Here is a 26,509-nt window from a genome sequence, read left to right on the forward strand (position 1 = left end):
TAAGCATAAAATTCCCTGGTATAAACAGCAGATGGAGAGCTGTTTTTTACCAGCTGTGTTGCCAGAGAAACAATAAAGTAGAACAAGATACAGTACTAGGATAATGAGCCACTGGCTGGCTCTTCTACTGGTTACGGCCCACCTGTCAGTTTGATACCTTCTCATAGTACTTGATCTCGTAGTCCAGGACAGCTAAAGTGGGTTGCAATGGTTCTTGCCAGGACAGAGCGATGCTGCTGTGGGTGGCCCAATCTTTCCTCACCACTCCAATCAATGAAGGGCCTGTAAGACAAAGAGAGACAGAATCATAGCTGGCTTCTCCCTGAGGTTTGTGTTGAAGGCACAGCTTAGTCTCACAGCTGAGTATATTTCGTGCTTGGCAGACTAAAGCACCACCTTCAATGTTAAACTAAACTCACAGTGTTTGAGATGATATCCATGTTTTTCTTAAAATGTTAACTTAGCAGACAGAATTATGAAAAGGAACCCCCTGAAACACTCTGGCAAATCTTTCATATGACGCTCTACCTCTGCAAATTTGAGGTCAGTCTCAAAGGTGCTCTATTGGACTGACAGTTACAACAGCAAATAATCAAAATACCAACACATATGATATTCTTTATATAGTGTCTAGCAGATGCTAATATTTGAGCCATGGGACATCTCAGTTTAAATGCATATGGTGGACTATTTGTGCCCCAATTGAATATTAATTCTGCTCAATTCCAGGCAACAAACAAAAAGCAAAAATGTAGTAAGAAGCAGGCAGATATTGTTATAATTAGCAGGGACTTAGACTAATTCTTGTTCTACAACCACCTCCAACGTTATAATAACTGGAGATATGAGATACATATAAGTTGAAAAGTAGAGTTAACAATCACTATGTGTATCTAGTAACAGTTCAGTTAAATATTTATCTAGTCTAGGGGGCTCTGCCCCTTCTCGCTTCGCTTGCCCACCCCCGTGTTTGGTTTACCGGATATACAACTTAGAGATTATTTTTATGGGAATTGTTACATACTGTATGCATTATTTTCACTTTTACTTTAAAAACGTTTGTAAAAACAATACTTGTCCTTTATTTCTGGCCCTGTGCTTGGTTACATCTCTTTCTCGCAAGACGTATAACGCTGCTTGCGTTGTGAAGGGGGGGGGGAGGGGGCGGCTGAACGCACGCTAAGGATATACCGTCGGCTCATCTGCTGTCTTTTTGCTGCTGGCGAGCTGCTTGTTCTGCTTGTCGCATGTCGTTGTTTTAAGAGCTGGGAGCACATGATGCATGTCTGCCAAAAGCAATCCATCAACTGCTAGGTTAGATGTCTGTGGACTTGTTTTAAATGATGGCTCACTGCCTTGTCTCGCGTGACATTGTAAAAACAATAATTGTCCTTTATTTCTGGCCCTGGGTGTGGTTAAATCTCTTTCTTGCAGGACATATAACGCTGCTCACATTTTGAAGGGGGGGAGAGGCAGCTGCTGTCATGCTGCCCGTCGATCATTTTAAAGCCTGTACAGCCGTTGTCCTTTTTGCCACTTCATGTCTCTGCTGCTCGCGTTGTGATTGCTTCTCCATGATCATAAATATACACCTGACCGAACTGTGTTTTCTTTGAAATTAAACTTGTTGTTGCCTTAACTGTTGCGGGACCACAGATTCTCATAGCATATGGTCCATTATTGTGTAAATCTACGTTTTGTGCATTGAATGATGCGAAGGCGAAAAGACTTTGTTTTCTGCTCTTTGCCTTTTATTTCTGATCTTGCTTTGTCCTGCTATTTTTTCAGTTACACCGGTCTTTTAGTCATCAACGTTTTATTTATAACGTATTGTCCTTTATACACTTTATATGAGACCCCTGGATCTGTGTGTGCTGCGTGCCTTTACACTACTGATTTTTTTGCTGGCCGTGCTCTGATATTGCTTGTAAGTAGGACGTGTCTTGCAAGAATCTCATATTCTATATCCCCGCTAGACGCTCCGTGGCCATTCTCTTTCGTCTCGCGGGTCTTTTATTTATCTTCCATGATCTTAACGTGAAGATCACGTATCATCTCCTAGTCATTCCATCCCACAGGATTTTTTTTATAATAGAGAGATTAGTAAGGGCTATTTAGAGTAAATCATTTGTATTAGGCTTCTCTTAGAAAGATGAGTTCATTATTTTGATGAAGAAGTGGACCAGGACATTACATTGAGTGGCACTAAATTTTTAAAAAGATACATTGTAATATATACGTTTATATTACATTATACATTATAAAAATGTTTCAAAAATAAGAATTTGTAACAAAAACTATACATTTAATTTTTAATTTGAATTGTTCTTATTAAGTACACTTTTGCTGTAAAGCCTAGCATGCTGTGCACTATTTTAGATTCAAAGTTAGAATTAAATACCAGACTACGTATGTGCTTTACAATTATATAAAAATTCTCCTTGAACAGTTTTATCTTGCAAGTTTTAGAGATTGAATTTGGCAGGAAATAGGGTTCTTGTTGATGCTGGCCAATCTGTCTCCTCACACAGCAAAGCAGTAGATAAAAAGAAACTAGTGGCTGCCAAGGTACAAGTAGCAGATGCTCACTCATTTACCACATTTGTGTAGAAAATGCTGATTTTCCTCCTGGTCAGTGCCACCTGACAGTCATTAATGGTGCCCACCCATATTATCCAAGAGAAAGGCATATGGATGCAAGACACCGATTTTCAAAATGCAACTTAAATTAAAAGTGACATTGTGTCCTGGAAGCCGCCAGAAAGTTTACAATAGTTTAACATTAAGTGTTACAGAAACAAACACACTATGTCTGAACTGGCAGCAAGGTCATCACACAGGGTGAGTGTTGTTGGTGTTGCAGTGTGACGGAGTGGGGAGTCTATCACAGGACGAGTGCTGCAGGATTTTCATGTGGTGTGATGGTGGGAGGGAGTAGCAGTTAGGTGATGAAATAGCTACCTAACTGGCTTGCACAGATATTGCTAATTTTATGCTAATGTTATCACTATCTTTGGGTGTCTCACTAGCATACTTAAAGTCAAGATCATCACCTATGTCCTTCTCTTCTTAGCTTCTTGTTTTTGCAATGAATTTGTCAAAAAAACCCTTAAGTGCTACACTTGGCTCTGCCTTATTTTTCTTTTCTGGTGACCACTGTAGTAGTATGTCACTAACGCTGCTTGTGCTCACCATTTTTCCACCAGCTACCTTTTTTCCTAGTTTAGATATGCAATATTCCACAATAACTTTTAGATTGTAATTGATGATGTAGTTAGTGCAGGATGGGCATGCCTCCAATTACAAATAGTGCATCTGCTTTATCATTAATTTCATCATGAGTAAAAAATAAGAGTTTTGTGTGTTCCTTTATTAAAATATTTAAAAATGTATACATTTATACTTTTATGTGTTTGTGTTTGAAGAGGGAGTACAGATTGTGGAATCCAAGAAGGGTTTGGATGGTGGAAGGACCTTTTAAGTCAATGGTTGTGGACGTCCACCCCTTTACCACCTCTATTTGAGAATGCTGTGACTGGCAGAGTGACATAATTACACTCACTGGGCAAACTAGAATGTGAGGACTTATGGGAATCAGTGCTCTAGAATGGGAAGATTTGGGACTATGCTGGGAGACAGCATATAAACTGGAATGTATAGTTTTTTATGATAGAGTCAGTAGCACAAACATCAAGTGATCTATCTATCTATCTATCTATCTATCTATCTATCTATCTATCTATCTATCTATCTATCTATCTATCTATCTATCTATCTATCTATCTATCTATCTATCTATCTATCTATCTATCTATCTATCTATCTATCTATCTATCTATCTATCTATCTATCTATCTATCTATCTATCTATCACATCTTCTATAATTCTGTGATAGCCAGTGTGATTTTCTATGCTGTGATGTGCTGGGCTGGTAACATCACTTCAACAGATTCATGTGGATTTTCTTTGAGGTACTCCAGTTACTTCCACATCCCAAAGACATGTAGGTTAGACTAAATGGATATTGAGAGTGAGTAACTGTATAACTGATAGCATTCTTCACGGACTTGACCTTGATGCAGGGCTGGCCCCTACTGTTAGGATTAAGTTCCATTTTCTGTATTGATTGTAATCAGACACTTGTTTATTTATTTATTTATTTATTTTGAGTCACTAAGTTTGATTCTAACATCCAGTTGTGGCAATTCTCCTTTGTTTACATAGTTTAAAATTTTGTGTAATATATTTTCCGTCTTTTAGTTACATTGTATTATGCTCACTGCCCTTTTGGAGGTCCTGTTGTTAGGGCAAATGTACCTGTGTCCTCTGAGGTTGTGCCACAGTGGAACAGGTTAAAAGGTTCTCTTGAAGATCAGGTTTTCATTTGAGTTGTGAATTGAAAAACCTACTCTATTAATTCTTTCAAACTATTTTGCTAAACAATTTTTGGTTAACAACTTCCTGCTGGTGTTTTCTGACCTCAGTTTTTATCTCACATTTTGGCTTTGATGCTTGTAGTTTTTGATCTCCAGGTACCAATTATGAGATGTACTCTGAACCCCCATGAGGTAATTGTAAATGAGAGAATTAAAACAAAACTTAGTCTCATTATGAACAATGCTGCACATCCTCTCCCCACTAACACTGAGGACTCTCAGTCAATGAATCATCCAACAGAAATGCACCAAGAAACACTGCTGGGGCTCATTTATACCAATAGTAATACAGCTGCATAATACATCATTGTGACTGTGACTGCCAAGTCAAAAGTTTTTTTTTCAGATTTTCTTCCTTTTTAGTTATTCTGGTGTGTATTCAAACCATATGTAATCTATCTATCTATCTATCTATCTATCTATCTATCTATCTATCTATCTATCTATCTATCTATCTATCTATCTATCTATCTATCTATCTATCTATCTATCTATCTATCTATCTATCTATCTATCTATCTATCTATCTAAAGATCTTCTGTAAAAAGCTAAATTTCCCCCAGAGACAAATAAAGACATTAGTGTAAAAATTATATATATTTTCAAAACGTTTTTTAATTATTTTTTAAATACAAAGGAATCGACTTATAAATACAAATATATGTAAAGAAAGGCTGTAAGCAACTCTGGCCTAAAGGGAAGTATGTCTATTTTTATTAATGAATCCCTTTTTTTATTCTGGTATAGCACTTAAAGTTCAATGTGCACACTTAAGAAACACACTGACATGCATTTCAAAAGATGCTCTTTCCTAGAGAAATACATGTGTGTTATACAAAACACATTGGATGATCACATCTTTGTAAAATGTAGCATTCAAACACTTTTTTACAACTATAAATTTTAAATTGTTTGAATTTGAAAATGCTAAAGCAAATGTAGGGTTGTAGAGAGTGGGTTCAAATATCGTCTCAGTCACTGCCTCTGCTACACCTCTGTCTATGTGAGTTTTCTCTACCTACATTGACCTACCTTAATCTCAGAATCAGGCAGTTTAGTTCTACTGATAGATGCTAAACTGTCCTTCCTTGCACCTGACGGTGCTAGAATAGGCTTTGCCTGCCCTCTGTGACCCTGAGTACATATTAAAAGCATAGTAATATGAATGGAGGAAAAAAATGATGTTGTGAAGGAATCCCGTGTATCATCTCTTTTATGGTTGCAGGAAGCAGTAACTATATAGAACTAATTAATACAAATCCCTTTGAGTCTGATAAGTTTAAAAGGAGTACTATAAGCCACCAGAGGGTGCTATAAAGTCTCAGCAAAATATATTGTGGCACATACTGGGGAGGACAACCTGTCTGGCTATTACCAGTACAGTTTGATGAAAGTGGTTTTAATCATCTTATAATTCATGTTATCATTATAATAGTGACATCATTTCATTGACATTTTGTAAGTTAATTTTGCTTATTGCAACTCCGTTTTATGATGTTTTTAATGCCTTTGGCCATATTATTAACTGACTGGCGCCATCAGAATGGCGCTACCACATGACTGAAAACGATGTGAGATATCATTAATCTGGAACTATGTAGAAAACTATCATGGAAACCTGAGTATCCTAGCTTTCTGATTAATTAAGAAAACAACTTTGATATGTTTGCTCATGTTTTCTTTTGGATCAAGGACTCTTCTTGTCATTTTTGGTTCTTCAGTTCTGCTCTGACCTCTATTTACCATGTTATTTGTTTGTCTTAATATAATATTTATTTATTGATTGGTTGATCTATCTATCTATCTATCTATCTATCTATCTATCTATCTATCTATCTATCTATCTATCTATCTATCTATCTATCTATCTATCTATCTATCTATCTATCTATCTATCTATCTATCTATCTATCTATCTGTCTGTCTGTCTGTCTATCTAGAATTCACAAACTGGGCACTTCTGTAGACATTAGACATTCTATAGTACCAAGGTGCGGTGAAGGAGATTGGATATTTGACCTGAAATGGCAAAAGTCTATCTATCTGGGAGTTTCATCTTTCTCCTAGCTCACTTAAACCCCTGACAATGTCTGCTTGCAGAGAATATACCCGCCTTTCATGTGTTGCTGAAGTGATAGACTCATCTTGAATCTAAATCAATTTAGATTCAAAGTTCACCATTTAGTTAGACTGATGTATTTGCAAGACACTAGAATCTAAACCAAGGCACACATTCTAATTATTATCATCATCTTCACTGCCATCATCACAGAACTAAAACTACAAAGTACAATTATAGGTATTGTGGAACTGCTCTGTACTGTATAAAGTTAGTAGAAGTTAGTAAGAAAAATCTGTCAGTTTCACCAGTCAAAAAGGAATTATCAATATATCAAACACAAGTTTTGCCTTGTGAAAATGTAACTGCAGATATCTAAAACAAGAGTTTGCAAGAGACATTAAATGTCAAAAAGGCTTGCCAAATACCAGTACCAAGTTACAGGAGATAAAAATTACCAAAAATGTCTATAATTATTTAACAACTAAGGACAACAGGTCAAAATTAATTTAGTAAGCTGTAGTAACATGCAGATATTGAGGTGTGGACAAGAGGAAAGTATTCAGCAGAATGCTGACTTGAGCTGTTGACTCTCTGAAGTTTGTCTACTGATTCTGTTGTGGCTTTGGGTCTGCCAGACCTGTTCCTGTCAAAAATGTCCAAGTTCCTTTTGATGATGTAGGAAACTGTACTCACTAACACCTTGAGATCCTTTGCAATTTCTCTAAAGGAAAGACATACACTTTAAATAGTTTTAATGATCTATTGGACTTTCTTGCCATTATAATAGCAATTTACACATCCAAATGACTCTTTATAGTGTAGTAACATAGTTTTTTCCAGCACTGCTTTTATACAAATAGAGGGTTTGTAAATAATCAACAAAAGCTGGGACACATGGAAGAATAGTTTGTATCAATGCCTAATTAACTTCCATTGTAACCCATTATTTATTCTTTGAAAAGGGTATTTTTGTATAACTCTGAAACTAACTATATTTTTCAGTTTTTGGTAACCAAAACTATTTTTCTGTCCTCTGGCAATTTACCACTTACCTTTGTACCATGTCAGATTATTCACTTGAACATCTTACATTTGCATAAAAGCTGTAATATGGATTTATTCCAAAACTGTTCTCCAGTAGTGTATATTGGAAGGTGAGTAACAACTGACAACTTTTCCCTATTCAAATCTTTTTCCTGTTTTCTTCAATATGTTTCTACCACAAATAAATTTGAATTTTTCTCACAGTGAAATGTAAATCCATGATTACAACTATTTACCAGAGTGACTGAAAACAGCAGCTTGAGGAGCTAATAATCTCAGTTCTATACTGTTCAAAATACATTAAGTGAATAACATTTGACATGCTGTGTTAGGCTGAATGGTCCTCTAATCAGAACATTTCATTATGTGCATATGACTTTCTTGTTGAAAACCTCTGAACAAAATGTTTCCACTCTGCAGATTCAACATCTAAATGATACACATCTGTTTAAGTCTTTCCAAAATTGATCACAGTATGGAAATTACATTCCCTTTAAATTTTAGTAGCCCTCTACTTTGGGGCTTTGAAAGCTTTTCATTACCATTTATATGCATCTCTCAGTGTCATTTTATATTCCGTATATTTACTAATGTCACTAATATTCTGCAAAAATTGCTCTTGGATGCCCTTCAGTGCAGCAAATGTCTAATACTGGTTTATGTAATTTTAATGAATTAAGTTAGAAAACTTTTCAGCGTGGCATAGTAGTTAAGACTTTGGACTTCAAACCCTGAGATTATGTGTTCATATCCAGATATTGACACTATGTGACAATGAGTAAGTCATTTCACCTGCCTGCGTTCCAACTGAAAAGTGAAATGTAACCAATTGTATCTCATATGTTGTAAGCTGATTTGGATAAAGGCGCCAAAAAAGTAAATAATATCAGTAAAGTATTAAACACCTCCCTGTTAATATATCTGCTGAACAGCTTCAGAAGCTTGACTCTTTACCACTGACCCTTGTATACTTCCAATTATACCAGTCTTGAGGCCTTTCTTCATTTCAGGCTCTACATGAGCTTTAGTGGCAAACTGAGAACAATCATTCTGTTTTCCAGTGCCCTCTTACTAAAGCTCAACTCAAGTATTATCTCAAGTGCTGGCACAGTTAGGGATGGTGGTTTTTTTGCCTGCCTTCAGACATAAGGTGGGACAACTGTGGAGAGCATCACTTTCATGTTCTCCAGTAGCATAGAAGGGTCAAGAATAATTAAGTTAACTGCTCTGGGGTTCTCATGCAAAGGAACAACATTCCATGCTAGAATACTTTAAGTACTTTTATTTATGCTTTGAAATTATCCACAATCAGTAATAAAGCAGCTAATAATTGCACTTGGAGCAAGTAAAGAAAATTACTACAACTAGTCAGTAACATTACAACTCCTCTCTTATTTAATTGTACCCACCTGATTTGTGCTTTAGGCTTCTCAAATATAAAATCTATCACTCTAGCTCTGGAGTCAACATCAAGTAGTCATATGACTATACAAATATAACATAAGTAGAAGTTCTCATTCTACCATTTAGTAATCAACTGAATTTAAAGATTTACAAAACTAATGATAATTATGATTTCCATGTTTCTGTGTTTTGTTTAGGTTGAACTTTATTGAAAAAGTGATTGTCATAGTTTATGTTCTGTGATTGTCAACTCAATGCTTACAGGTCAACTGTTAACTTCTCTTCCCTTTCCTTTTTTACCTCTCTTACTATGATGCCAATGTAGATGGCATAATAATCTGTAAATGTGTTCTGCAGAGCAAATGGAAAATAAAGGGACCAGAAGAATAAGCATGTTTCAAAATCAAACCTATCTTTTTGCCAAATTAAAGGCAAAACCCTAAATCATAGTAGAAGTTTGTCCCAAAAATAGTTTTTAACTGGAATAAACACGAAAAGCAACTGTAAACGTAAGGTTCATTGCTATTTTCCTAATCCCACATGACTCTGAACATCTGGGGTGACTTTTTATGTTGTTGTGACACTGATATCATATGTCTCACATCATTATGCCAGCCTGTGAAAAAAAAAAATTTCCTTGATAATTACCATAAATTTAAGAAAGATAACATTGAAAATTAATTCAGTAACCCCAAAAACTTTCAAAAAAGCTGTTTTATGTGATTTTTTTCTGTTTTGTGTCTTCTTTACTTAGTTTTAACTATGTTTCAATTGTTTATGCAGTTTTTGTTAATATTGTTCTGTTTATTATTTACTAGCTCCATTTTCCATCAAATAGACAGGTAATACAATAAATTTAAAAATACATATCTCTTGCCCTATATGTACCTGCTGCGCCTTTTCTCTGTATCCTCATGTATTTCAACCTCTCTGGATTGGCATTCCTCTCTTTTAAGCACATTCCTGTAAAGCCTGCCACTAAGACTCTCAGTGTGGCTCCTATGGCTTTACTCCTCCTTGTGTGTCAGGTTGGCCAATCAGAACTCACAAAGACCTTAGTGTTTATTATATAGTAAATTATCTATGTATGATGGATGGAACACAAGAGCCAGGACCACCCTTATGTTATGGCTAACAGACCACTCTTAGTTGATAAATACAGGCTGGGAAGCGAGTCCCTTAGTGGTTCATAGTTTGTGTATTATTGGAATGTGTAAATATTGCTTTTATTTGTTAATTCTGGTTTCTGGATTCCTTACTTCTGTTTTTGGGATTACTGTTTACTGGACTGTGAATTTGGACTTGTTTGCTTTAGACAGTCTTTATAGGCAAATCCCTTTTGCCTTTCATTTTCCATTTTGAAATTTTCATACATTTACTTTTAAAGATTTTCTTTGGTTGTCTCCTTCATCTCTTCAGGTATGGACAAGCCACGATTGTGTGCCACATTATTGCAGCATGCTACATGCTTGCACAATGCGACACACTTGCTGTGAACTATAGAGCAGTACATTAATAGAGTGGAAATGCTTTCTATTTACATAGGCATATTCATTCTCTGAAGGTGCCTTTATAATGTAGTGTCAGCGCCACGATGGATAGATTCTCTGCTCTTTATGTGGCTCTTTGAGATGACTCACTATCTGTGCATAGCTGCCATTTTTATAAGCTCTCCTGCTATAGATGATGTAATGCCAGCTCATTCTTTTGGTGATTCATCCCTGTCTGATGTAACCTGTCCAGCATCATTGCAATAGCAATATGCGTGCAGCTGACCGCTCCGATTACATTTGGAAAACCGGACGTGGCTGCAAATTGCACTTTCGTGTTTGCCAGTTCAACCACAGTGTAAGGAAATCTTATATATTTGGATGATAAGTGGATAATACCATCCCAGTTAGCATGGTGCGACTCAGTGACGTTTGTGAAATGACCAATTGGTCAGCAAGTTTACATTGAAAAGCTCCTGTGGCTAAAAATGCAAGGGTGGACAGAACTTACAAAGGAGTAGGTAGAGCGCAATTCCTCAGAGTCTGCCTTTGTAAAGCCAGCGCCAGTTCAGTACACAGCACCAAGAGTATAGCTCTTGGAAATTGAAATCGACTTAGATCCCAGTTGTCAGCATCTATTAATATGAGCTCTCTTTTAATTTTTCTCATTTGCAATGTCTTCTGACAACGCTAAAGCAGCTATGGTAGTTGGAATAGTTTGGCCATTCTGTGCACCATTATAATTTTACAGAATAATTACAATGGAGTGAATTAAATTTGTAAACAATATGCGATTAATTTAGATGTATTTGATAAAGCCAGCGTCATTGATGTGAACCTGAAAAAAAGGAAGACCACACAGAAACAGTAGCAATGCTTTGACGCTGAATGCTGCCAGTTTGCAAAACCAAGCAGAAACACACGGGGTGAGGCTGCTGTGAAAATGTGTGTGGCTTTATGCCAAGTTTAGTTTTTATAAATCTCAAAGTGTGAGTGGAAACAAGCATACCAACATTTTTGTGCATATGCACCGTTTATACATAAGGCCCCTGGACTGCTTTTGGGGCTTATTTTGGAGGCCTTTTTACAATATTCATGAATCCTAATCATGGCAAAACCCATAATAACTATGATTTTAAATGCAAAAATCATCCCAGAAAATGAAAAAAATGTAATAAAAATTTAAAATAAATAATAAATTTAAAAAAGAAGCAATCTTAGCATATCAGTGATGTGAATTTCCTATGTATTAATGGCTATTTACTGTGTTTAATTTGCCAATAGCCTTCTGAGATGCTGACATGCTATTTTTGAATTTTTAATTGAGTATTTTAAATTCTTCTTAAAGGTTTATAGTTGAAAGAGAATGCAATGACTTGAACCATTTTTCCCTATGTGTATTCTTTGAATTTTAACTGGCTTTCGATCTATTCCGAATTTCAGTTCTTCTCAAAGGTAACTAAAAAGATCGTATTTGTTTATGTCCAAAAACAAACAGTAAAAAAGACACACTAGGAGACTGCAAAATCGCCTATATGTAAGAAGAGATGTCAATGTAAAACATCATAACTCAGACATAAGGGTAACAAAATTAACTTTCCTACTTGTAATTATGATCTAAAGAGTATTTCTCCTGAAACATCCTACTTAGATGCTTGTATTACAGACAGTTCTGACAATTTATAACAGATGGTGACATCCAAAGAAACAAGAGACACATATTATCGCTTGCATAGAATCCAAACAATTTATTAAAGCTATTAGTATGTTAGTCAAGTGGTAACATTTGATTATCACATGGTACTTACCAGTTTGATCAATGGGAATGGTGATAGTTGCCACTGACTTGGGGGATGAACTGAATGCTGAGACTCCGTTCAGAGACTCAATCTCAAAGGTGTAGTTGGCCTGAGGGATAAAATCCAGCACAGTCACTGATGCGTTGGTGAGGCCCAGGTGGTGTGGGACAAAGCGCAGGCTGCTCCCACACATCTCACATTGCCGGGGCTCCGGCCCACACCGCTTGCACACCACGTTGTAGGTCAGGTCCTTCCTGCCTCCTGTGTCATTTGGTGGACTCCATTCAAGAAACAGAGAGGTTTCATTGATGTTGAACATCACGTTTCGTGGAGCGGAAGGCGGTCCTGAGAAAACAAAGCAGTGTTGTTACTATAGCTATGACAAACACATTGGTGTCTCATATCAGGACTGCTAGATAACACAATTTTTTTCCTGAATTTTATCATGTTGTCTTTTGTGTTAATTTCCTTTACTATACGTTGATGGTTAAACCAAGAGTAAGAAGTGCTTCGAAATTATGGCATATGGCAAATAAAGATTAACATTTCTGTCTGCAGATTCTAATCCTTCCTCACTCCTAATACACAACCCCCTTCCTCTAGCCCTCTGCTAAGTTACCAGTCAGCACTTTTCAAATCATCTTAAAGTTTATATCCTAGTTCAACAAAATGATAAGGATTGTGCATTTTAATAATTAGAATTCTGTAAGATTTGCTAAAAGGAATTGGCTTTTAGAGGCAGAAGAGAAAGATTGTTATTTAAAACCAGATATCTTCTGTCTTCAGACTTGCCTTTTCCTGCTTGCCCATACTAGTGGTAAAACAACTATAAAACCTGTACTATGGATTCACTGTATACATAAGGTGATCAGTGTCTCTCTGAACGAATACAGGATCAGAGTATTCTAGTCTTGTTTGGTTGGGTGACTTGGGGGTAAGATGCTTGATTACGTTTTTTATATTGATTCATAAGTGTAATTACATTTTCATATTTTACAATTTTATGGTATTATACCTGTATTAGAATGCACTACTGTATATTTTACCCATTACAACTTACAACAGAGAACTAGAAATAACCACTCAAATTATAGCATGCTGCATCATTAATGCACTGTAGATGACATGCATCTCAAACCAGCAATAACAACAAAAAAGAAAGCAAATTACCTAACAGGAAGCAAACCACTTACATCAAAGTTTGAAATTTCATATTAAAACCAGATGGCAATGTTCCTGACAGCTGGGCTATAATTTACAGACACAGAGTTTTAAAGTGACCTTACTTAGCTAGAGATGATTGTCTGTCTTTATCTGATGACTACGCCATGTTTCCCTAAGTTAATGCAATCAGAAGTTAGTCATGTCTAAAATATGAAACAAATATTTTTTAAGAATAAATTGGGAAACATACATTGGCATTGTTATGAGAAACAATAAATGTATGGTCACCTTAGACATCAATGCTCACATGTAATAGAGAATGTCTTTGTATTGTCTAGAAATACCAGCGGTTTGTGCCCATACAGAGATGACAGATAGTCAAAGTTTTTTGTTTTGCTCAAACAAGGTATAAGAATGTGTGTGCATTTTTGGATGTGTAGTGTGTACAAATGTGCTCTAAAGTGTTGGAAACAAAAATTATATTAACCTGCAAGATGGGTCTATTACATTGGCTTAAAGCAGAGGTGTCAAACTCCGGGCCTGGAGGGCCGCAGTGGTTGCAGGTTTTCATTCTAACCCTTCTCCTAATTAGTGACGAGTTTTCACTGCTTATTAACTTTTTCCCCATCACTTTAAAAGCCCTGTCAGAAGAGTTCAGCCCTCTGAAGTGATTCCTTTCTTCATTAAATGACAGCCAAGCAGAAATGAGATGTGAAATGAGCTAACAGATGACCAGCTAAACTGGGGCTTCAAACATCAACCAATTTCACTACAATCACTTTCTTAATGAGAAGCCAATTCTTGTTGTTAATTAAAGCTGTTATTTAATTCTACAGCTTGTTGCTGCTCTCATTTTGCCACAGCAGACATTTCCAAAACTGTTGATTTTCTGTTTTTTCTAAGAACACCATCAAAATGTTTTGGTGACCTGAGAGATCAACCTCACCGAGACCATCACCTTTTCTTTATTTTCAGAGATTATGTGATGGGCATGGGTGAGCTGGTCATGAGGTGGCTTGTTTTATGTCTCACTATTATTTGGCTGCTAATTAAGGAAAAAGAAACAACAAAGGAGCCTGAGTCAAGTGAATTAAAATGATGGCAACAGAAGTTAATTAGCAGCAAAAACTGGTCACTAATTAAGAAGAAGGTTAGAATGAAAACCTGCAGCCACTGCGGCCCTCCAGGACCGGAGTTCGACACCCGTGGCTTAAAGTCACTGTACATACAGTATGTATATTTGTGGTTTCCTATGTACAATATATACAATAGGGAAAAGACATTCATCCCATCTATTGTAACCACACTCATATCCATATATACTGTACAAGCTTACGAGTATTAAAAATTTACCCTCATTCTCACATCCATACATAATATATAAAAATGTGTAAAATAAGTCATTCATGTGGGGTCTGGGACGCACAATGTATTCTCATAGAGCTCCTGAAAGCCTGAAAATCTAAATTGTGAGGATTCCTAAAATAAACTTTGTAAAGATGTTGGGAAATTATAAATCACTCTTTGCCCATTACTGAATATTTGAGAATATATGGTGGATGACAGACAGCTCTTTTCAGGCTGGATGGGGTGTGATGCTTGAGGGGCAGCAGCCCATCAGCAAGAAATAGGAATGAGTCCTTTAAATCAAGAGGAGTGGAGAAAACAAGGATACCTTCATAGGAAACAAATAAATCTGAGCCCCTGGCAGGCATTAGTGCTTGTCTGTTTGAAGCATCATCTCATTAATGATGAAGAATGCAATGGTGAGTGCTGATACCATGAAACTGACAGCATTTAGGATGGGAAAAGAGTGAGGCTCACCACATTTTGCTCCCAGTTTGTAATTCTTAATGTGGATGCATTTTCTCTGCTCCGTAAAAACGAGTAAGTGAAGTCATCAGTTTTGTTAGACAAGTAGGGCACGTTATTTTTCATTGTTTTATAATCAAATCCATTTTGTTAAGAACCTGTAGCTGTCCTACCAACAAGACTTCAATTCCCTGCATTGTGCAGGTGCACATGGGGTCTGATGAGAAAAAAACCTTAATTGGTGTGTACTTATAGTAGTAGGGAGCTGACACTCAGAGGGAACAGATCAGAGTGGAACTGCAGCAGACTTTCACACACAGCATTTAAGTCTGCATGTGTCATGAAAAGAGGCTGTTCTGTGTGATGCTGGTCAGAAGAACAAGGAGGCATGGCTTTGGATATGCAAATGACTCAGTGTGTATCTGTGTATGATACATTTTGTCTCCTTATACATATTCTAAGTAAGAGAGTTCTCTACAGCTAATTAATTATGTATGCCATAGAACCAAATTAAGATTTGGAGCTAAATCTGGCAACAATAAATGCATCTCCAGAGCTATCCCTCTGTCCATTGCAGGACATATTCATGTGCATGCCTTCACCCACTCATATGGGACCAGCATTTGGAGATAAAATCAGAGTACTAGAAAAAAACTCTCATAGGGAAATTGAGCTCTATTTCAGGAGTTGTTAGACAGCAGTATACCATCCTAAATTAAATAATAAAAACTGTCATGCTCCAGCATGAATAAAAAAGGCAAATGCCCCTATAATATACATTGTTCACACAACCTGTAAACTCAATCATTGATTCACTCTAATATGGATACTTATACACAGAAATTTGAACATGCAAGCACATATTCTGGATGCTGATTCCTTTTGAGCTATTCAAATGGGGACCAAAATGATCCAAAAAATCAGTTTTCATTAGTAGTAAAACATTTGTTGAAATAATGCAGTGAATAATTGGAAGAAGCTAAGTGAGGACCTCACTTACTTTATGTTTACTTCAGAGACAGTGAAGCTGGTCAGGTCGCAATATAAGTGCATCTGAACATACAGATCTTTACTTTCCATTCTCTTCCCGGTATAATTATAACTTTTTCCCCTCTGGATGGCAGTGAGTGTGAACTGTAAATGTTTATTGAATTTAAAAGGGCTAATTATAAGGAAGGAATAGTAGGTTTGGTTATAATGCAGTTCTCACTATGTCACTTCACCTAGACCAGTGGTTCCCAAACTCGGTCCTGGGGACTCCCTGTGGCTTCAGGTTTTTGTTCCAACCACATTCACAAGCAGAGATAATAATCAATAACAAGTGATCTCATTTAATTAGCTGGTCTTTTTTTCTCTTCTCTTATTCTGCATTCAGAAAAGCATGACAGTAAGGTTTTTACATTTATAATACATTTAGAAATATTTCTGTTTTTTTCTAAAGCATTACAGTATATGCTTAATCCTCTTTTGTTGTTTTCCTATTATTGTCCCGTTTTTTGTGTAGTTTTCTCCCTTTATTGACGCTAATAGTGACCATTAACAACCAGCACAGCAGACACCCAGGATGATGAAAGCAGCAAAGACTTCAGTGTCAGACTCGCTAATTAGTAAATAATCAAATAACAAGAAAACCTGGAAAACAGAATGAAAATCAGGAAGAAAATGCTGTTAAGGTAAGAAAAGGCTACATATTTCCCATATAACTGCTTAGTACATTTTAATAAATATTTACCAATATTAAATAATTAAATAATTTCTACATTGACCTCGAAGCATAGAAACTGGGAAATAATGGATCACTTAATTATGCTAGAAGTCCAATGACAAATGGAAGTTGGTTGGAACAAAAACCTGTAGCCACAGGGGGTCGTCCCCAGGACTTAGTTTGGGAACCACTCCTCCAAAAAAAGTACTCTTTAACTGTCTGAGATGCTGTTGTTTAAAATCTTTAGGTCCCCACTTGAATAGAAAAAGGGAACCTTCTCTCTCTGATTCTCTTTCTCCTATACATACACATAAACACAGATACAGATATGTATTTTGGCGCCCCAGGTCCCACCTCCTTACTTGTGCACGCCATGATGGGGGGGTCTTTCTCTGATCGGAAGTGGCCTTTTTCACAGGTACATACAGCTGAGCCTTCCTCGAAAGTGAAGCTGTGCGGAGGGCATTTAGCACACTTTGTATTTCCAGCAAAGGCTTTGTAGAATCCAGGTCTGCAAGCTGGCAAAATAAAATGGAAAATTGCCAAAAGATTAACTACCAATCCCTACCACACACTCCATAACCTTTTGTATCCTTTTATGTAAAGTGGCTGTTAGTATCAAACTGGCCACATCAACCAGCATTCTGTACTTTCGAGTGTATGGCCATCTGGCATCTGTACTGTAGCTCAAACTGGTGCTAAGGTCAGTAGCGCTAAAATATTCAGTGGTGTGACTAAAAACAGCCAACTATCTACTTACTTACAATGAGTTATTGTATTAGTATTATGCATATAGGAAAGCATGCAGTCTTTCCACTTGACATGTCAGCCTAAGTAATTTTAAACACATACCTGTAGTTCACTGTTTTGTTCCATTAATTGTTTATATGGGTGAACAATCCATCCATTATCTTTACCCACCTTGCTGCTATTTAGTGTTTCAGTAGGCCAGAACTTCTAGAGCAAGACAGGAATCAAATCTGGAAGGAGCAACAATCCCAATACAGGGTCACAGAAACAATGACACTTGTTCGTATTTTGACTCATAATTACAAGGATTCTCTCTAGTGCATTGGTTCATAAACTTTTTTTTTCTGCAACTCAGTTTTGGCTTTTCCATGTCTTCCATTCTCTTTATGGAACTGCCACCAATTATTGCCCAGGGGTGATGGGTCTCCCTTGAAAAATCACAGCTTGTTGTCTTTCTGGGGAAAGGGGGAGTGCAGAATCAGCACTGATTATCATCCTAGGGGATTGTTTACCCCTTGTAAGCAGCGAACCATCACAAGTGGCACTTTCTTATTTAATACTATTGTAAATCACAACTCAGTGCAACCCAAGTTCAGACATCACACCCATAGTTTAAGAAACACTGCTCTAGTATTAGTTCTCTCATTCATGAAGAATAAAATTCCTTATCTCTTGTCTTATCACTTAACACTTTCGTACCATGAGCATGTGCTAGTACGGGGCATCTTTAAGGCTCGACACAGGTAAGCAATACCACCCTGGGTCAAAAGGGGGCACCCTTATTAACACAACCTGTTTTTCCATTTAGTAACCGGAAGATGAGTGACATCACTTCTGGGTCCAAATCATTAGGACCTTTCCCTTTTGGGAAGTAGCGCTATAAAACCATCAGGGACCTGAAGGAGGCAGTGAGATCAACAACATCCAGCGACTGAGACAGACCATTACTTTATTCTGCAATTTTAGCATCTTTGGGTGCTGATCATTTTGGATACTTATCTCCCATTACTACTATGGATTAAATGGGGCCGGCTGGTTCCCCCGACACACTTTGTGGCTCGATATCTGATATTATCACAACATATATAAAAATGATGTATAGGAAATGAGCATCTTTATGCTATTTCTAAATTTAGGTAAGCACTGTGGTCCTCTGATGCACCATAGACCTAAACACAATTGACTAAACTTGATTGTGATTAAGAAAAAGAAAATATGCAATATAGCAAAATATTAAGTAATCTTTGTAATGATAATCTGATGTATACCATTTTCTTCTCAGTGTCAGTCATTGTGCTCAAGAGGCAAAAGACCTTGTCATAAATTTCTGTGGTTATTAGATTAGACTCATCTCTCCTGTGTGCACACTTGAAATTAAACAACTTTGCAATGAATAGAATATCTAAAGTTTTGTTTTCTTGCCTAATTAATCAAGTTTTGGTTTGCAGCCTATTAGGTTATCCCTCATGTTATTTACTAGCACCTTGCTTCATTCTTTTTGACAACTGTATATAGTGATGCCAGCTATCACTTTTCCCATTTTATTTTTACCCATTTCAACTGTGCCACCCTTGCCTGCTGCTTATTCACCAACTCACATATCTGCCTAGAGCCTTCTATTACACTTTCCCATATGTGATATAGTGGCTATCTACTCTGTAACCTTCTACATTATTCTGTACAGTTCATTTGAACAAATATTCAGCCACATATATCATGCCGTTAACTATTTTTGTATAAAATATTTTTCTAAGTCAATTTAACATAACATTGTAGTATTTGTAAACATATGTAAAGAAAACAACAATACACATTCATTGACTTACTTATAATTTTTCTAGTTTTTGCCACTTTTTGGCAGTTTGTACACTTTTTCTGGTGCATCCCTATGTTTCATCCACCATCATACTGACATCCCAATGTTCCTGGTACCCTCTTTCCATATTTTTGATATCACTCACTGCTCAAAAATATTCAGGAAAATATTCTATATGTGATTCCAAAAAGATAATTTTCAGAATCCTATTGTAACCCAATTCTTTAAACTTAACTAATCCATTTTTCACAATTTCTTTATAGTTTGTAGCTTTATTCTTACCTATAAAACTTAGAAATTACTTGCTTGAATGATACTCAAACCCCTTGTTTCAGGTTGTTCATCAGTCCATTAAATTCTGCACCAGAAATCAGTTTTCTAATATCAGCAAAAACGTCCTCTTTTGATTTAGCTTCAAACAAATCCAGAAACGTTTGGCACAAATACATGAAACAGGATCCATCTTTTGACAGGGCTTTGACAAACCACTTCATTAAGCCAAGCTTAATATGAAGCAGTCGTAGCAGCACTTAATCTGGATCCACCAAGCTTAGTCTAATGATGTTTTTGGCACCAAGCTGGAGCTTTTTTCTTGCTGGCCATTCCTTCTAAATGCAAAGCCAATTTTTGGCTATGCTGTACTACTCACAGAGAAAACACGAGAATTTTGTATGCCCTAACTGCTGACCCAGTAGGAAACAAGAACTTTCAGGTCCTCAGATAGGAATCAACCGTACTCATTGTAGTTAATTAGTTAGTCTCATAGGTTTCTTTCAAATGCACAGAATGAGCAACACATATCGATGTGTATTTATTACAGTTGTGAAGAAGCCCTCCTTTTAAGTTTATTTGAGATGGGACTGCAAACAGTCTTCATAATTGTGGACTCTAATGTCTGCTAAGTTTCTGCACTAGGCCACTTATGTCAGCACAATAAACCAATGATCCATCTTAAAATATGCTGCAAAATCTTTCTTTTCTATTTTGGTACAAAGAGAAAATTGTGTCTGGATATGCTGGGTTTGTATCTTTTAATCAGTACCTCAAAGGCTCTGCAGCATCTTTGGGATTGCCTAGATCTCTTACAAAATAATTAAATTCATGACTGTGGCTCTTTGCTTGAACATGTTGGGACAACCTCTTCATCGTTACCTGAAGTACTTTCTCTCTCTGTTTTAAAAGAATCAAGACTGTCAGGTAGAGTAGGGATTGGTACATAATTGGCAGCTAAAAAATGTGTTTAGTGAAAAAATGTTACATGATATGAAATTTTTTTTAATCTACTGCCCAAAAAATACATAAAAACATACATGAAATAATAAAAACAATATTTTCAATGTATGGCCGTAAACTGAAAAGTCTGATGTGAGCTTTCATTAATTTCCTGCTTTCTGGGATTGTTTTAATCATTGATCAAATACAGCGTCACATAAGGATAATGCCCATGAAGGCAGCATCAGCATCAAGTTCAGAACCAGCCCTGGATTGGTGCCAGTTCACTGTAGGGCACACTCATTCATACAGGGCCAATTTAGAGTTGGCAGTTAACTAATACGCACATCTTTAAAAAAACAACTAAAGCAGAGTTTGCAGAGAAAACCTAAAGTGTGCATACAAACTGTACATAGACAATGAATAGCCCAGACATCAGACCCAGCTTTTTAAGCTGAGAGGGAGCAAAACAAACCATTGCATAACTGCTCTGCTCAGTGCCATCCATTCATTCAATAATTGTGCTTGCAGCAATCAGGCAGCTTGGCCCAGTAGCTAATGATCTGAACTAGAAAACAAAGGCTGGCAGGTTATTCCGCTTTCAGTTATTGCTCACTAAGTAACTCTGGGCACATAACTATCAGCACAATTTAAAATAAAAAGATTAATTGATTGAATAAGCACTTGAAGGTTTCTGCTGCACCCTGGGGTAACCATATGTCATTTGTGGAACTCTAGAATGTGACTTACACTTTTTCTTTCCTGGACTGCAGCTCTGTGTCACCAGATGGACAGGCTGGACTGCAATATTGAGAAAGCAGAGAATCCTAGTAAGTATTCATTTTTCCCTCAGGGAAGGCAGAATCACTTATTTACTCAATAAGATGCACTTCTTGTAATCAGGAAAAAAAAAACAAAAACTGGAAGCCCTTTAGTACGCACACATTGGAGGGAGTGCAGACTTACAGGAAATCTATTCTGGGCTGGTTATTTTATTTATGCATCTCCTAAGTGCCCTAACTTTTCTCTAGAGAAATTGTAAGAGAGCAGCAAGACCCAAATAAGCGGAGGAACGAAAGACAAGAAAGAAGATCCCAAATGTGCGTGTGGGGGCTGGGATTCATCTGTGAAGCAATGTGTTTAAGATATTAGATCAAGAAAAGTAGTTAAACACTTTAACCTGACTTTGTCCTGCTGGAGGTGAAATTAAGAGACCACTCCTATCTGGGAATGCATATATTGTGTGCCTCTCCGTTTCTGGGAACTGAAACATTGCTTAGCATTATCAGCAAAGGCTGATGGCTTATGGTAGAGCGAGAAGGATATGCCAGGGAGAATGGACTTCTAAGGAACAGACACACCTCATGGGGAATGTGTAATAGGGAAAAGTCTTCAAAGGATGTAGGAGTGAGGGGTAGGAAAAAAAATGAAGTGAGAGCCAAGAGAAATTGTAGGATTGACTGGAATTTCAGGTTAATTCTTCACGTAGAAAAATACAAACAGCCAGACAAGACAGTAAGGATGCAAAATCCTTCTTTATTTCTTTGAAGGTGTATTGAATAACTGAGTTGGCAGAACTTGCTATAGGACATCATTTTTCATAGGAGGCATAACACTATCTCTGTAATTTTTACTAGCAGCTGACTGCCCAGTATGATATCATTACAATGGTCAGAGCAACAACTGAGTGTGTCCATCGCTGTTCACGTTACCACTTCTTAACCAAAGTATATCATTTGGCTCTACTAACATAGTTATAGTGAGTGACTTTCCTGATTTTTTTTTCTTTACACTTACAGGTTTCTTCTATTTTGGAGAAGAATGTGTTCTTTTATAGTGGGCTTAACACCTGTACAAAAGCACACATGTACAAATCTGCTCCAACAATGTGCAGCATTGAAAGTAATGCATCACAAAACAGTACCAGTCATAACACCACTAGAAAAATGGTAAAGCATATCAGAATAATCTTCTTAAACTAGTTACTATTTAAATTGCAATTAGATGGTCAGAAAATTGTATTCTTTTTTAGTACATCCTACTAACGGAAGTGGAAAAATACTGCAGAAAAATTTCATAGAAATTAACTTATAGAAATCAAAGTTTTTGAGGGAAAAAGATAAAATTAAAAGGAAAGTAACAAGAAACAGGCAATCGCATCAAGACACTAATTCCAAGGGTCAGATAAACAGGCGACATGATCCTATTTAAAGAGGGCATCTGGTCTGCCTGATTTTCAAACCTTATATTCTGCTCAGTTTTTTCACACTCAGCATTCTTTCCTTCTAAGCTCAATTCACACTGGTCGGTAGGGTGCTTAGAATTATGCCAGACAATTCAGGCTTGAGAATTTTTGTCCTTCTTCCACTCCAACATAACATTCATTTATCTTATAAATAAACTGGAGACAAAGAATTAGTGAAGGACATGAATAGCGTCCCTGAGTGGTTTGTCTGCTATGTCTCTAATTTATATTAAGGTCATACATTCTAAAGTTGTTAATAAATTTGTGAAATTTGACACCAACATTAAAGAGACAGAAAATATTGAGGAGTCAGTTAAAGAAATTCAAAAAGACCTGGACAATCTCTAAAACTGGACACAAATTTGGAAATTGAAGTTTAAATAGACACGTAAAACATTTAGGTTTGGAAGATTTTAGAATTCCACTGGGAACTTTGTTTGAAGCTGAAATGTAGTGGAACAAAGCAGTTTAATAAACTAAAATAAGTGATGAGACAAGAAATGATAATTCATTTTTACAATCTGAACACGTACCTAGGATTCCAACAGATAACAATATTGAACTCTAACAGTATGCTGTTATACCTTAGAGTCCATTAGAGTCTATGGGGACAATACTTTTTAAAACACTTACAGCAGAGGAAATAAAAGAGCTCTTAAAATATATTTCCACAAAGTCTTGGGAAACTAAATCTGAAGCCTAATGGAAGCAAATTAAACTTCACAGAATCACAGAATGACTGCTGGCCTTTTTCCTAACCTGCTTGTGATACACTTCATTAAAAAGGACTACTGAAGATCAATAATTTAACTACTGTTGCTGACAATGTTGTTAACTATCTATCTATCTATCTAACACGGGATTTTATTTTAACCCTTTGCGGTCGTTAGGCCAGAAAACTGGCCTTAGTAAAAAGTGCGCTATAGGTCGTCAGGCCACCGCTGGTGGCCCTGCAAGTTTCTGACCGATTTGCACAGTCGCCTGGTCAAGAAAAGTGGCCTGTGTTATTCCTACGTGCTTGAAAAAATAACTGCTGTAATTATTGGCGTTTTTTCAATAATTAATTATGACTAATGTAGCGTGACGTTGAAAATTAAATACGACTGCAAAGGGTTAAAGTTAAGGTTCCTAAATTGACATTCACAATGTAACATTGCAGTCAAAAGCAAGTCATTACACTGTGTTTCCAAAGAAGGAAGAAGTGTTACTTCCTTGTCTTCCTCATCAGTGACCATCACCAAATAGGTGTAATGCTTCAGCATCTCTACATGTAGACAAAAATAATATTAATTATAATATAAGGTAGGAAATATATAGTACCAGTAATGGCACACTGCATGATAACGTGCAGTGAATACTCTTGACTTATAGTTTTCATCCTCTTTCTCTGTACGTTTAGCATTCGTTTGCTCAGAGGTTGATGTGCTTGCTGCTTCCTGAGCAGCACCTCTTTTCTTCACCCTAGCAGCCCACTTCTTCTCTTCTTTCGTCGGCATCTTTAAAACTGATTAAGTCAGTGTTTGTGTTGCAATTACTTTTTTTTCATTTTTCACTTAAGCTGGCACTTAAGTCTTCAATCTGTCTCAAGAATGATTTAAGATATGAAGAGGCAGGGGAAGTGACAGCGAAGGTGGTAGGGATGAGAACGGCGCCCGCATGCATGCGCCACACAGCCGCCCTACTGGACACTGCCAAGAGTTGATTCTACAATAAAATAAAAATAAAAAGAGGAATAACCTTGGAGGTCAATCATCACCCCGAAAGCGGATAGTAGATGTCACGTAGTATATGTGTACCAAATTTCAGGTCAATAGGAAAAAACGGTTTGCGAGCTACAGGTGAATTTAAATTCTGGACAGACAAACTTTCAGCCACGGTAGTCTATTATGTAAGAAGATAATATAATTATTGAGTGTTTTATAAATGTGGGGTGCAGCAAACATAACCAATATTTTTGTCACTTTAATTAACCCTATGGTTGTTTATGCAGACATCCATCCATTTTCCTAAGTAATGTAATAAGGTAGCTATTCCAGCAAGCACTGCACGGAAGGTAGGAGCACGCCTGGAAAGGACAACAGGCCATCATCTTTTCTATAATCCATATTTATGCATAGATTTAGTGGTATCACTTTAGAGTAGGTGTCCCTAATCACGCTGTACTTACCATGTAATTACCTGTATAATTGCAGAGTAACTAGGTACTTGGGTTATTACCTTGTACTTACTGTGAATACAGTGTAAGGCTATAATTAAGTACTCAATTGTAACTGTTATGCCACAATTTTTAAAAATACAAATGTATATAAATTGTGGGAAAAAAATTACAATTAAGTGCTTAACAACAGCATTACACTGTGTTACACAGTAAATACAACATAATTACACCTAGTAACTCTGTAATTGTACAGGTTATTACATGATAAGTACTGCATAATTAGAGACACCTAATCTAAAGTGATCTGTAGGTGGATCATAACATTCTTTATATACCAAAAGGTTGCCAGAATAATTGGAGAGAAACAGTGGGAAAAAGAAGCATATATGGCATTACAGTGTTAATTGGACCAGTGTTTGACATTTTTAAATATTTACTATTGAAATAATATGATGAAAAACAGCTATTACACCCCATTCGCTTAATGGTTGTCTGTCTAGTATAATTAATCTTTCCCCTGAACCAGGCCATCTGCACACAGTCAAAGAGCCAAGACCTTAGGCACAGATGGCAAACATATCTGTTGAATCTAAATTGTTGTACAGTTGATTTCCTACTTTACTGTGCCTCCAGAGCTGTTTGATTCAAGAAGTCTAATAAACATTAAATATAAAGCAAAGTGCTTTTTTTTCTCTAATATCAAAATGTTTTGTCTTGTGTCTCCCATTTCGAGGTAAGTGTCTGTTTTTGGGTAGCATTAGATCTTGAGAGAAAAAAAGACACTGTAAGTTTCAGAGATCATGTGCCCCCTCCAAAATACAGTGCTAAGCCCTACATTCTCATCATTCATGCAGTGCACAGAAGATAACATATCAAAGTACTGCCTGGTGACCGGTTGGAAAGTCTGGAAATGTGTTCCTCTACTTCATAAGGTTCCCTGATGTAGGATAATTACACCAGCCCCTCATATGGACACAGGGCTCTACACTTCTGGGAAACTTAAGAGCATTGCTTGTACAAAATGGAACCAATTCCCCCTAGATACCTAGATGCTGCTCTTATTGCAGCATATACACTGGCAGCAGTTCTTAACAAAGACTTCTTATTTCTCTTTCAGACAGCATTTCTTTGAGTATAAATCCTCAGATCCACTCTTGGATTTCCTTTCTTCCCTATAAGAGAGAGAATCAACTGGTGACAAACACACAGCAAAAAAAGAGGATCTCCTGAACCTTAACTTAAAAAGGCAGGTCCAGACCCATTAGGTGGTCAGCTGTAAAGGCACCATAGAAATAAGAAGAGAAAGAGCTGCAGGTGTGCAACTCATTCCTCGAACTTATTTTGAATGAAGTCAGTTTCCCTGAGCTCCCAGTGCTCATTGCTCGGCATCTCTCATGTGTTTCACATATTC

The 26,509-nt window shown here is 36.8% G+C and overlaps 1 protein-coding gene across 3 annotated transcripts in view; it reads right to left on the bottom strand.

Moving 5' to 3' along the window:
* Positions 1-26,509, bottom strand: part of epha6 (eph receptor A6) — a 364,797-nt gene that overhangs the window by 55,553 nt on the left and 282,735 nt on the right. For all 3 annotated transcript variants that reach the window (XM_051927201.1, XM_028799848.2, XM_051927202.1), the window contains exons 4-6: positions 17,280-17,435; positions 12,246-12,581; positions 158-282 (exon numbers count right to left, since the gene is read on the bottom strand). In XM_051927201.1, coding sequence (XP_051783161.1) covers positions 158-282; positions 12,246-12,581; positions 17,280-17,435 — 617 coding nt within the window. The remainder of the gene's footprint in view (positions 1-157; positions 283-12,245; positions 12,582-17,279; positions 17,436-26,509) is intronic.

This window comes from Erpetoichthys calabaricus, chromosome 4, assembly GCF_900747795.2.
Source record: "Erpetoichthys calabaricus chromosome 4, fErpCal1.3, whole genome shotgun sequence".
Taxonomy (NCBI): domain Eukaryota; kingdom Metazoa; phylum Chordata; class Cladistia; order Polypteriformes; family Polypteridae; genus Erpetoichthys; species Erpetoichthys calabaricus.